At 38.4% G+C, this 13,715-nt stretch overlaps 2 protein-coding genes across 2 annotated transcripts; one reads left to right on the plus strand and one right to left on the minus strand.

The window, feature by feature from the left end:
• Positions 1–3,692: 3,692 nt before the first annotated feature.
• Positions 3,693–6,075, plus strand: LOC124265066 (chitin synthase-like). Its single transcript, XM_046699856.1, has 2 exons — positions 3,693–3,824; positions 4,972–6,075. The coding sequence occupies exons 1-2, from the start codon at positions 3,731–3,733 to the stop codon at positions 5,304–5,306; spliced, it is 429 nt and encodes a 142-aa protein (XP_046555812.1). The 5' UTR covers positions 3,693–3,730; the 3' UTR covers positions 5,307–6,075.
• Positions 6,076–6,420: 345 nt separating this feature from the next.
• On the minus strand, positions 6,421–13,473 carry LOC124265103. Its single transcript, XM_046699892.1, has 3 exons — positions 11,028–13,473; positions 9,398–9,439; positions 6,421–9,094 (listed from the first exon to the last, which is right to left on the minus strand). Exons 2-3 carry the CDS (start codon positions 9,399–9,401, stop codon positions 8,013–8,015), a joined length of 1,086 nt encoding a protein of 361 aa, XP_046555848.1. The 5' UTR covers positions 9,402–9,439; positions 11,028–13,473; the 3' UTR covers positions 6,421–8,012.
• Between the last annotated feature and the right edge of the window lie 242 nt (positions 13,474–13,715).

A 13,715-nucleotide genomic window follows, 5' to 3' on the forward strand; every position in this document is an offset into this window, starting at 1 on the left:
TTTTGTGACTACATTAGGTTGTAGTCTATCTGATTCAAGACAGGTGGGTCGTAGGTCGATAGTCAGATTGCCAGAGGGCTTTTGAACAGCTGTCTCATACACTGACATCAACCTATCAGCATTGTTGGGGTAGATACGTCTGGCAAACAAATGGACTTGTAGTCTATCCACAGGAGAGTTAAATAGAGAGTCACATAGTGGGAATTCAGAGCGATGTCACGTGACTCCTTCCCCGCGGAAATAAATTTTGTAGCAGCAGAAAGACAATAACATTTTTGTGATGTGAAGTTCGTGTAAATAACTGACTGACACGTGTATCATCCTTAGCTTCACACATCATGTCATCCAACACCATCATGTTGTTATTTCTAGCATCCAAGTAGGTATCGTCAAGTACATTGTAAGGAATTCCTTTCACAAACTTCACATGGGGCAACTGTTCACTGATCACCTGGTACAGGGGCTGCCATTGGGTATAGCACCAGATAATGTGATTAGGTGCTGGCTGTATACATTCCTTCGTGAGAAGGTTGTAGATAAACATAGATTTACCACTGCCAGTAGGGCCCACAACAACTGCATTAGAGGGGATGGTAAACTTGAAATGTTCTTTATCATTGAATTGATTGTGGTTTCGCTGTTGCTTATGCATTGAGTTATGCGGCGGCGACGGTAATTGTGTCTGCGGCGGCGGTAATTGTGTCTGCGGCGGCGGGGTAATTGCGTCCGTGGCGGCGGCGGCGGTGGATTTTCATAATCAATAATGTGCTTATGTCTCCTGTGTCTCAGCATAACATCCCTCCTTGAAAACCGTCTCTGACAATCGGGACATGTTGCTTCCATGGTGGTTCTGTATCCAATGAGAAGTGCATCACATCTATCCTTATTTATACACCCTGGAGGTCTTGCTCTGGGATCCAGCTGTTGAATTTCTTAGGATAACCCATCCATTTAACATACACCTCTTTTCTACCAGCTCTCTTCCTCTTCTTCAAGACTTTCTCAACACGCCACATGGTGTCTGCAGACTTATAGACTTTCTGAAGTTCACTCGCATAAAATGTACCTCTGATTGGATCCTCAGCCAGGTCCTTGACTTTATAGACTGGTATCCCATCCCTGTAGTACCGTCGGCTGATAATGAATATTTCCTCTGTCCATTTCTCCTGATAGTCACGTTGAAAGGCATGTCTCAAATGTGACAGTCGTACCTGATCCCCTTCTTTTAATTTAAAGGCTTTCCGTCTTCTTTCATTCATCTTCTCTGCTTTGGGTTTGACTTGTTTGTGCAGTGGATCAATGTACTGTTCATTCCAAACAACAGATTCATTGTTTGCGTTGATATCAATGGGTGAACGTTCATTCAGCGACCTATGAGGTCTCTGGTTATAATCATTCACCAAGTCTTGCAAAACATCAATATAATGGTATAATTGTTTGAAAGTAAAGTATCTGTACATAGTCGCCTTAAGGGTTCGTATGACTCTCTCGGCATAAGATGCTTTGGTTTCATTCTGAGTGACATAGTAGGTAATACCCTTGTTTGCTAAATATGATCTCACTTTATTGTTATCAAATTCCCGACCTTTGTCGGATCTGATAATGTGTGGAAGAGTAGCACAAGCAAATATCTTCTTCATGGTCTTAAGGACTGCGTCTGGTGTTTTATTTTTAAGGGGTTCCACCCATAGAAATCGAGTGAATACATTGATAGCTATCAATAAGTATTTCACACCGTCATTATCCGAAGCTATATTGGAAACATCGGCCAAATCAATATCCCACCGATCGTTCAAACCAGTTGAGATCACTCTGTTCCGCTTGAACTTGTATCTAAGAGGTCGCTGAAGTGAATAAACATCTTGAGAAGCGAGCCACTTCTTGATGTGATGTAAGCTGATGTCAAATTTCCCTTCCTTTTTCACCACGTGATATAACGTAGTTGAACCCGAGAAGGAGGCTGGGTGTTTGGGATTAAAGTAAATGCTGGACAAATACCCTTTCCATCCTTCCACGGGCATGGTTGTAGGAGAAATGATATAAAAATAAATTGCATATGTTTTAATAGGAAACCATGTTTCATTCAGAAGCGATCGGTTTACACAGGCTATGACTGGCCGACTGTGTGACCTTGTTTCTGTATAGACTTTCCCATTTATTGTACACTGAAATATAACAGTACACACGTTGATATCCCTTTTAAGATGTTAAGTACTGCCTCCAACAACTTGCGAGTCAGTTTTCCTGTTTGGATACATACAATCACGTTCGGTCTATGACAATCTCACTACCAACCGGACTGTACCGTTCTTCTGCTTTACAAACAAGCCCTGTCTCCGTGCTTGAATATGGTCATTAAACAATAAATTATGGATGAATGCTGGATTAGTCGCCCTCCAAATGGTATACCATTTCTCGCTATCCTTAGACTGGGGGATTTTTCACTTCTAAAAAATAGCTCGTGTATTGCACCACACCTTGTCATGACACATTTCTATAATTAGCTCGGCACCATCGAAAACTAGGTCAAAGTGGGGCAGAACCGGCCTTTACCTATCATCACACAGCACATCCTGGGAATCCTGCAACGAACTGAAGTGCCGTAATACTTTGATGGCCAGCGAAGTTGCTGGTGGTCTATAGCCCCAGTTGTATTTCATACTAAATAACACACTGGTAAAGTTGTTGTTTTAAATTATTTTGATTTGGTTTGTTTAATACCTAAACTTTGACAGAGAAGAGCCGATTTACTATTCTTGATCGACAGACATTTAATGATAGGTGAGGTGAGGTGAAATTGGGTATAACGTCGTGCTTGAGAATATTTCGCTCATATGAAGACGTGCATACGTGTGTATGTGTATGTGCGGCTTCTTGTACTAGCCCTGACTGAAGCTGGTTTTATAGTGCTAGCCCACAGAGATACCATGCCGCAGTGAAGCATGAATACCCCACTCAGACACATTATACTGACTCCGAGCCGACCAGTCCTTGTTGTACCCATTAATGCCGAGCGCCAGGCAGGGACCAACACGTACCATATTTAACGTCTTTTGGTGTAATTCACATGTTGAATAGCTACTTAGCCATTTAAGAGTTAAAACTTAACGTCACATCAGCAATATCTCAGCCATATAATGACGAGATACGTTTTGCATATTCTACATTTAAGTTGTTAAAATTCGAGTGATCAAAGGACTGCAAAATAGCTAGAGCGTCACACATGGTATTTATAACTAGCATGGAAATCTAAAACTCTTTTACTATTGAAGACAATACAACAACTAAATTATCACAAGAATACATTTAAAACTAGTAATTAAATCTAAAATATCTTAACTATAGATACATTACAATATAAAAACAGGCTATGTGTCGCTAACAGCTGAAGGTAGATCACAACACTAGGTACCATGGGGACTTACCGACAGTTTTATGAATGTCAGCTTCTTTTGGAGTATATCCTTACTCCTCGTCATGATTCACCTGATATGGAGTAAGGAGTAAGTATATGCTACGAGACATTGTGTTCCTCACAATAAAGAAGTTGACATCCACAAACCCATCTTGTTATGTGAGTCACTTCTAGATTCCATTCAAGAACCTCAAAGTATGTAAACTAAAAATGCCATATATTTGTGATCATGTATACATTTCTGTCAGATATATACAGTTTTTTTCTAATTTGATTTCTGCAGGTAGACTAGGAGAGCTGAGGAACTCGTGGCTCATGGTTCTGGCTGTCAGCAACTCATTGTGGCTCATTCTCATCATCACTTTGGCAGCTAAAACCCAGTTCAAAATCTTTGGTGCGAACTCATTAGGTGCGTATTCCGGAGTATGTGATGATAAACTAAAGACAGGTCGTGAAGGACACTTATTGGATTTGGTTGTCTCGTTACGCATACTATCAACCTCTGGGTTGTCAGGTTCAGAGTCGAATGCTTACTTGATATGGAATGACCAATTCGGTACCCGTCAAGATCCGGGCTAGAATTGATCTTCAGTAACCTGTGCTTGTCGTAAGAGGCGACTAACGTAATCGGGTGGTCAGGGTCGCTGACTACCTTGCAACTCGTCATTGTATCCCAGTTGCTTAGATCGATGCTCATGCTGTTGATCACAGGGTTGCCTGGTGCAGACTCGATTATTTACAGACCGCTGCCATAAAGCTGGAATATTGCTGAGTGCGGGGTTAAACAATCAACCAACCAACCAACCAACGAACCAGCCTTGACCATTTTGGTGTTGGGCGGCTGCCTCTGCTATACAGAACTACTGATAACATATTGTCATGTTTTTGCATTTTTGGAAATCAATGTTATGTTGTCATACTTACATCACTGTTTTATTCTTCAGCATAGTAACCTATTTCTGTATTCTGAACTTGGTCGATGACTGGTAATTGTCATGAACGAAGTATTTGGGGCAAAACATTACACTTTCGAGAAGATTTCCTGAACTCACATAGATTAGCCCAGCGGTTTAAGGATTTAGCCGTCACGTCGAATGTCCGGGTTCGACTCCAACATCAGTGCAATGGCCGTGAAATTGCTGGGATATTCCTAAAAGAATCGCAAAACATAGCCACAAACCCTTCATTCAAAATCTCTAATTATTTGGAAAGTAGAAATATCAAAATTAACACAATGTCCTTAGTTTCAATGAAATGGCCGAATGCACTCTCGTGTGAGTTTGCATTCTGGTCAATCTATCACTTTACAATCTGATTTGTAAAGAGGCCGCAGATTTACGCTTTTCCTGCAGTGCGTACACCTAGTGTTATCACTGTTTGGTAACGGCTCATTCAGTTTTACAGTTATCTAGTTTGCACTTACGCCAAACAGAATTTGTTCCAGACTGTACATAGACTAGCATTGCTGTTTCATAGTTTGGAGTCGAACTCCGTATTCTCGCTGTTGGTCGAAAGGTGTTGTTTCTATACCTGCCTTGTATGAACTGTATTTCCAGGTCTGAGCTTCCTGCTGATATTCGGCACCCTGCTGGTGATACAGTTCCTGGCCATGATCATCCACCGCATCTCAACTCTCGTCCATTTCGTGGCCAGGGCACCGTTCAAATATGGCGAACCGATGGCGACCTCCTGGTCCTTCGAAAACCAGCTCGTGCCTAATGATTCCGAGTTGCAAGACGACGTGGAGACCATGCGAGCAGTAACGGATGATGAGTCAAGACAACAGGATGCAGAAAGGAGACATATAGATTCTTCTTCTGGGAGTATTTCTGCCACAGCTCCACTTTTGAGTACTTCAACCCAACGAGAGCTTAAAACACCGCCCTTTTAAACTGAGGGCTAAGCTTCGATGAACATTTGTTTTTTCTTTCCCGAGTGAATTATCATGTGGCTCGTGCCTCACCACTATTTCTGTATATTTTGATTGTTTTCACCTGGCAGGAACAATAGTGTCGCAGTTGTTGTAAGTTTTGCTATACCTTAGTATGTAGGATATCCAAGCATCAAAACTACAATTACTTAAGTGTTTTTGTCATCAAGCATAATATTGTGGCAGGTGTATCACAATTCGTCCTTCCTTAAACTCGTTGACATGGTGCTCGGAAATTACAACTTCGAAACGTAGGGAACATTTTGCTGCACACACAACAGACATTTCTATGATCTATTAGGAAGGCATACATATTTGCAAAGGTTTTCAGGCGCACCTTCCACATAAAGATTCGTTGTGCTTTGACGACTTGATTTCACTATGTGGTAAAATGAAGGTGTGTGTATTTCATATCACATGGAATATTGCACATAATTGAATAGAAACATAAAAATACCAGCTTCTTCTTTTAAGTCCAATAAATCACAAAAATGGTAACTGAAAAAGGGACAAACTAAAGGTACATTCGCTGTTGCACACGTAAACCACATAGGTAGATCGACAAAATTATTTTCAAGGCATCAGAAAGATCTACCATACTGATAGATACATTGGAAACGTCCATGTGTGTGTTATAAGATTTCATGAGGTTTTAATAGAAGAACTGTTAGAAGTTTCTATTTATGGCTGTGTCATATTGAATTGCATAATACAAGCAACTTCGAATTGCTGTCGTCCCCTCCTTCATTACACTTGCAATATGAGTCATGTGTATTCCACCCGATTGTTCAGGTGTACTTGGTTGACACATGGCATCGGTTCTCAATTTCGCAGATCGATACTCATGCTGTTGTTTACTGGGTTGTCTGGTCCAGATTCGATTATTTCCAGATCGTCCCCTTATAGCTGGAAGATTGCTGAGTGCGGCGTTAAACTTAACTCACTGACTCACTCATTTCGGCTACTGCCTCACTGTCTGTGACGTGTACCCCCACTGAAGCAGGTTACGGTTACATCATTACCTTTCGATATTGATTCAGGAAGGCATGATCATGATATAGTATAATCGCAAAGATTCCTCGTCACTCTAGAATTTATTTTGTTGCTAATATTCTGTTCAACTATTCGATAGCAAACCAACACCGTACATTTTCAAACAATTTTAGCTGACTGACATAAGAGAGTGACAGTGGATATGATTCGCTGCACCTTTAGAAGTACAACAATAAATATATATACGTTGCTAGTCGAAACTACTACACGAGAAATCAGTACTGTATGGAGTGTTGAAATTTTATTGACATTCTAAAAGCTACGTGATAACTGACAGTTATGACAAATGCATTGATATACTTTAGAGAGATGGGAGTTGAATGAATAAAAATATATGATTAAATCAGCAATATAATGAGAACAAGCCAAAATCAAGAAAACAAAACACCTCTAGATTGTATAGAAAAGGAGTTAAACTTAATAATAAAAACATCAAAAAATCAATATAAATCTACTACAACAAGCCATACAGCAACAAAAAACACATCTAGATAAAAAAAAGAAAAGCAAAGAAAACATGATAAGGACGCGAATTTGATTACATAAACTACTAATGGTATTAAAACCAACATGGAAGAATAAAAAGATATCACCACCCAGATAAACAATGGCAACGCAATATACAAACGGGCAAAACATTGCAAATGGACCATGCTTCATGAGGACTTTCAGAACTCATGCTATAAAAAAAATATACTTTGAAAGAAGTCTCATCTATCATATTGATGATACAGTCATTTTACACTACTTCAGTCCACTTCAAGACAATAGCCACCAATATTATCAGTTATCAAATTCTACCAAATCTAAAAGGTATTCTATTTCATGTGAAACAAATCAAACCATTATGCAATGTTTTATAGCAGACACAAACCACTTTATTTTAAATGTTCACAAATTAAGTAAGATAAAGTTCATGACTCATAAGAAGTTTCTCATCGATGACAACAGGTTACACAATCATAGATTCTCAGTTGGCGTCAAGGAAAATATCACCATCTAAATATATGTGATCAATGGAATACACATCTAGATAGTCTACAATAAATCATATCATGCAATAAATGTTCGTATTTACACTTCACTGTACTGGCTGGTGTCTTGATTCAGTGTTCAGACACAATTTGTAATGAACGAGAAACATATATATTGCCAAAAATTGCCAAAGCTGCTGGGTTTCAATACACGACCTACGCTATGCAAAACAAAAATTATCTGTGACTATGAGACATAATATATTATATGTATTCATACATGTGCATGCAGTTACACTTCTGGGACATATCATCGTCTGTATATATGGTAGATGGAAGGCACAACTATGTATGCTGCAATAAGTTCATAGAGTACAGGTAAATATCAACAACTCATTGTACAGATGATGTCCATTGTGGTATCAACTGCAGTGTCAGTCTCGGAAAGGACGTCTAGGATAAGATAAGGCGTCGGTAAGATTGAGTGCTTGTTTATGTTACTTCCTCTCAATACACAAGGTCAAATACTTGTCTATGTTTCACTCAGAGTGATTCATTTAGACTGCGTCTGTCTTCACAGGACAAAGATTAACATGCTTCAATGTGACGGACTCAGTCCATCCAACATGACCCTGAAAGATCATTGGTTTAATGACCATAGTGTAGCGCAGCCTGAGGCCATTTCCCCCCACTCATCAAAGGGTAACCTCACAAATGTTTTATATTGGTTTTCGCCCATGAATTTGTTTTCAATTCTGAAGGACGCTGGACCTAAAGCATCAGTGAACACACATCCATTGACAGGTCTCACCGCGACCTCAATGATGCCGCAGTCTGTTCCAGTATCATGGATTTCAATCTGAAACACATCTTTTGGCTTAAGTGCAATATCTGAATATCTGTTCTTGAAAACAGCTATTTCTTTCTGCAGCTCTTTTGAAAGCATTTTCTGCAATTCATGTTTATTTCCTTGAAAGGGAAACGGTACTCCATCCATATCAACATTGCTGTTTGTACTTGTCTGGCCAACATACACAGATCCACCCTGCTTTCTCTTGGAAACGGATGTGACATATTCAGGAAGAGAACAACCATTGATGATATTATTCACCCATGTGCTTACGCAAAAAAAAGATGACAGCATGAAATTGCAGCTATAATCGACATCACTCTTGTCAAGATAGATCTTAACAACATCAGCTTGGTCCATATGAAGCAACCCTTGTACAGTGGGCTCTGCCGTTGATACTTTGCGTTTAGACATCAGAAGTGGCCTTAATTTTTCAATAGATGTAGATACATGTTTACCTACGCACCAAGCAAGCAGCTTTGTTTTCAAGTCAGCAGTTATAAACGTTTCTGATGGCAAAACATCTATTTTGTGAAAAAGTGCATCTCCATACTCTACAAGTTTCCATCTGAAGCCGTCCGAGATCATCTCGTCGTCAGTTAACATTGAGTGGAATATTGGGTCAACAGTCGGTTGAAATGACACCATTGCATGTCTGAAAATGCCTTTGCAAGTATGCACAAAGAGAGCACCACCACCTGAGTTTCTCATTGAAGATAAAGCCTTCTTGAACTGATATTCTGCAGATCGACTCAGCCTCTTTGTACTGTCGTCAACCTCTTCCCTGTGTAGGTGAATGAAGAATACATTACTGTTTGGTCCCATGTGATCTTTTTCATCCCTCCAAAACCGAATGCATGTTCCACAGTCATCTGAAATAATGAAAATGTTTTCGGTCAATAGGTCTATATTTGATTTCAGAGCAGTTACACTGCACAGGACATATTTTGGGTACGTTTCAACAACGATATTTGCACATGCATTTCAGGAATGCGATGCATGATCATCGTGCAATTCATCTGCATAAGGTTTTCAGTTGGTTCCACCTGGTTAGTGGAGAAATCAATCTTCGATGTAACCATTTATATACACATAGCAGTGTGAGGCTAAACTTTTGATGGGAAGTATATTATGATAGCAAGGATCGAAAGGTTAGGATGTATTAAAATACCTACACATCAGTATTGTAGAGGCCGGCAGTGGATGGAGACACAGAGCTGCAATAATAAGTTATTTCTGCTAGTAAGAATGCGCAAGTGACACAAATACATCTATCCTTAAAAGGACTGTTTTGCCCATTGTATAATATCGTCCTATATATAAACACACTGGAAAGCATTAAATATGATTATGGTCGCGGATATCAAAAGACATGGACACATACATGGGTAACCGAGCTTTCTTTGATGACATGAAGGTATCAAAAGCAACACAAAATGAACCAGCAACGTAAAAGTCAAGTCAAGAATACTCAACACTTAACAGCTTCGAATTCTTTATGGCATACTCAATCACAATGACTTGACCATAAAACCCGAAACGAAAATTAACCTTCCTCCGGAGGGATTTCCCATGCACTACTAACTGGTGAATGGCCCATCGAATGTAACGACTAACTAGTGAGTTTCACTTTAAACATAAAACGTTGCAATGAATGAGTAAACAAATTTTGTATGATTTGGACTATACCAGACATATTCGACGAGAAACAATGTTCCATTAGGCCAATGCGTAAGTTTATCCTGAATCGTAAGTAGGGACAGGTTTTTTTATGTTGATGATTTGAACTAAACGCCAAATGTTGGCTCTTTGGAAATGTTGGAAAAGAATGTGACCAGACGACACGCCTTCGTGACGAATAATGGTAATACTTCACTCAGCAGTGTGTCGACGCAAAGGGATCACCGAAGGGTGTAACATCAAAACCTCTACAAATTCATTGATATGTTACATATTGAGTAAGCTAATACAGTTCACCTTACCCAAAGGAAACACCGTCCTGTAGAGGGAGAAGGGACAACATTTTGCCAACCAGAAACAAACGAGCCTTTACCACAATGCTCTTTTACTTTTGGTTGGATTGCGAAAGACACGAAGAAAGCAGTTTGTTCCAGAAAGTTTGTATGTTTGTGTCGCAAATAGATATCTTTGTGTTACAGGGACACCCTGGTACCCATCGTGTTTGACATGTTCACCCCAAATACAAACAAACACGATGGGGATTTTACCCTCGCAAACTGTTGTTTCAAAACAAGTATGGAAGCTGTTTACAAATTGTTTATCGTCACTTTAGTTACTCACAATATAAGGTAACGTTTCTAGCAAACATCAATGTGTGCAATTATTATAGTTTTTGAGGGCGTAACAGAAACTACAGAACCAGTACATATAGTAGTATATAGATAGCTGCAAAAGAATCGCATGAAAGGATTTTCCATGCACCACTGCCCTAGTACCTTTAGGGCATGCCCCTAAATATATTAGTTTTGATGTTTGATCCCAAAAATTTGCCACATGTAACAACAAATATTGTTATTGATTTACTTGCACTTTAAAGTCTATTTTTGACTCCTATTTACGAACAGAGCAAAAAGTTAACCACAATATCTCAAGCAGAGAGTTAACTATTAACATAATTAGAAGGAAAGCAATATCAAACAATATATTATATTGAATTTTATTAGCGTCCAAAATGTAACGATGAACAAAGTTCTTCTATCGACATGTTAAAGTAAGTATTCTCATGGTGATTCCAGATATTTCCACACTATTTCGACAATAATACATGAATCGGGGTCTATTTACCTGAACGTGCAAGGCTCTTTAGTGATATGAAGTGCCCCTTTCTCTGTTCACGGTAGTCACCATCGCAATAGGTACAGCCTGTAATGAATCAATACACTTGCGTCATTATGTTATTATATTTATGTATAATCTGTCGTGTCGCATACAAATTTATAGAGTCAACAGCGTCAATATCGGGCGGAATGTCATGATGCAAATGTGCATTTCAAAAGTGAAAATTGCGCCATTTCATTTCTTTTTTCTTTTCTAATTTGTACGATGTCATTAAAGCGCTTTATCTTACATGTCAATGTGGGTCCTGTACCTTTCATCAGTTATTGACATTTTGCTTAAATATCAAATTTATGGCGAGCTAAAAGAAAATTATGACCTTTGAATTACTGGGTTTATTAGCGGCCCTTGACGTCTGTGTACCCGACCATAAACAGATGGCCAGGCAGTCTTAATGGCCATATAAATAAGATAGATTGATAACAACAAAATCATAATTTCCTACATGGCCATATCTAAAAAAGGTCAAGTATATATCATAATATGTTTTAACATATTTCTTCATGAAATAAACATGATCTGCCCTGGTTACCACCTCTGGGTTCAGCTTCGGTCAAAGTTCATTTCAACTGTGGTGCAGTTCGTGGTACAAGTCATGATAAACTTTCTAACGACACCAAAACGAAGCAACTAAGAGATAGAAGGCACTGTCAGAAACTAAGTCCTTTCATTAGAATTTTCAATCACCTGTTACCAGGTTATCTTTGCGACTTGATTCGAAGATTCGTTTCCGAAAGTTCAAACTACATCCTAAACAGCAATTCTGGAGTACGAGGTGTTTACTGTAGGACTGTTACTTATGCCAATCGTTTCTACCTGACACAAACCACTTATATCATTGTCTAACTAATAATTAGAAAGCGTTCTATACACTCTCTGTATTTAAAAAAACATGATAACAAGATTTGACAACAAAACACGATTTTCCTTAAGTTTTGAATCTCGTTTCTGTCAAATTGTGCACTGCCGCTTTAGACTCGGTTGCAGTCACCTCAACGCTACCATGCACCTTAGACCAGCCAGATTGTTCCTGCAGATATCACACAGAACACTTTCTACACTATTTCTTCATGTGTGTAATGTTTACAAGTAACATGTATTTCTATTCCCATGGTCACAAGCTGGAAATGCGTATGAATGGAAACGAATATTTTTCTGCTTCTGAATATAGGAATATTCTTAAATCAATCCACAATTTTATCACAACATCAAAATACCAGTGTGACTTGAATTTTAAACAGGGACATATATTTCTGATTAATCTGCCTATGTTTAACCATTCAGTAACACCAAATTGTATCTGACCAATTCCTTATACAAGTGTTCATCTTATAGATTCTGATAAAAATAGATATATACATCGCACCAATTTGTTTCACCATACTTCTGCGCTTCTGTATGGTAACGTATATCATGTTCTGACTTACAATTTGCATCATGTCTTGTATGGTAGCTGAGTTGATATGTGGTATAACAGCTTGTTCACCTAACAGTGTTCATTTATTGAATAATTACGCGTTTAACTCAATTCATTTTGTCTGAAATAAGGAAGTGACGGGTTGGCCAAGGGTATCATACGCGTGGTTGACGGGTTCCACATAGTTGAATAAAGCAGAGGAAACGGGTTGTAAATAAGGGAAATCAAGTCCTTGCCACTACCATATATATATATATATATATATATATATATGCGTGTGTGTGCGCGTGCGTGCGTGCGTGTGCGTGTATATGTAGACATCTACAAAGAGCACCCTAAGTATTATTTCAGTACATACAATTTCCAAAAATATTTGTCATCCAGATAGTTAATATTTAATCACAAATGTGTGTATTTTTGGTTGTGTCATAGACAGTTTTATTCTAAAAAATCACTACCAGTGGTACCTGAGAGAATAGAAAAGTTTACAACAATATATATAGTGAATAACGAGATGGAGTTGGAGGGAATGTACGTTGATTCATAAAGTTAACACATAAACACTTGGAAAATATATCAAGAAATACAGATATTACATACAAATTGGTGTAACTTTTAAACAGAATTACTTTCTTAATCGTTGTGATATAATTTTTGGGGAATAAGTTGAGATTGATCTTGCGTTAAAAACTTCACATTTAAACATAAAATGAGACTCCTCTGCAATTGTAGGAGAATTGCACAATGGACAAATTCTTTCTTCTCTGGGTACACCAATCCAGTGGTCAGTTTCAATCAGAAGGTTATGATTTGACGTTCTGAATTTTAAAACCGGAACAGATACTGTTTTAGATAGAAAAAGATAGGTTTCAAACTTTGGAATTGGTTTAAGGTAATGATAAAAATCGCCCTTAGGTTTTGATGAAATATTCTGCCTCCAATTTTGAATTACCTGGTCTTTTAGAACTCTTTCAACATTTGAGAATAACCATGGGTTACATTTCTTTGACCAACATTTTGCAAAATATGTTTTAAGACATTTACCCAAGGATATTCGTTATAGTTAATTTCAGAGTCTAGGGGTCTGCATATTTATATCTTTTTCTGCATATTTTACCATATTCCCACTTCTCAAACAGTGTCAAAAGCCTTTCAAAAATCAATAAATGCACAATATAGTCTTTTCTTTGAAAGGTTTAGGTAATGCATGAGCCAATGAA

This window comes from Haliotis rubra, unplaced genomic scaffold (assembly GCF_003918875.1).
Source record: "Haliotis rubra isolate DU_JTF1 unplaced genomic scaffold, ASM391887v1 Scf96, whole genome shotgun sequence".
In the NCBI taxonomy this organism is placed as follows: domain Eukaryota; kingdom Metazoa; phylum Mollusca; class Gastropoda; order Lepetellida; family Haliotidae; genus Haliotis; species Haliotis rubra.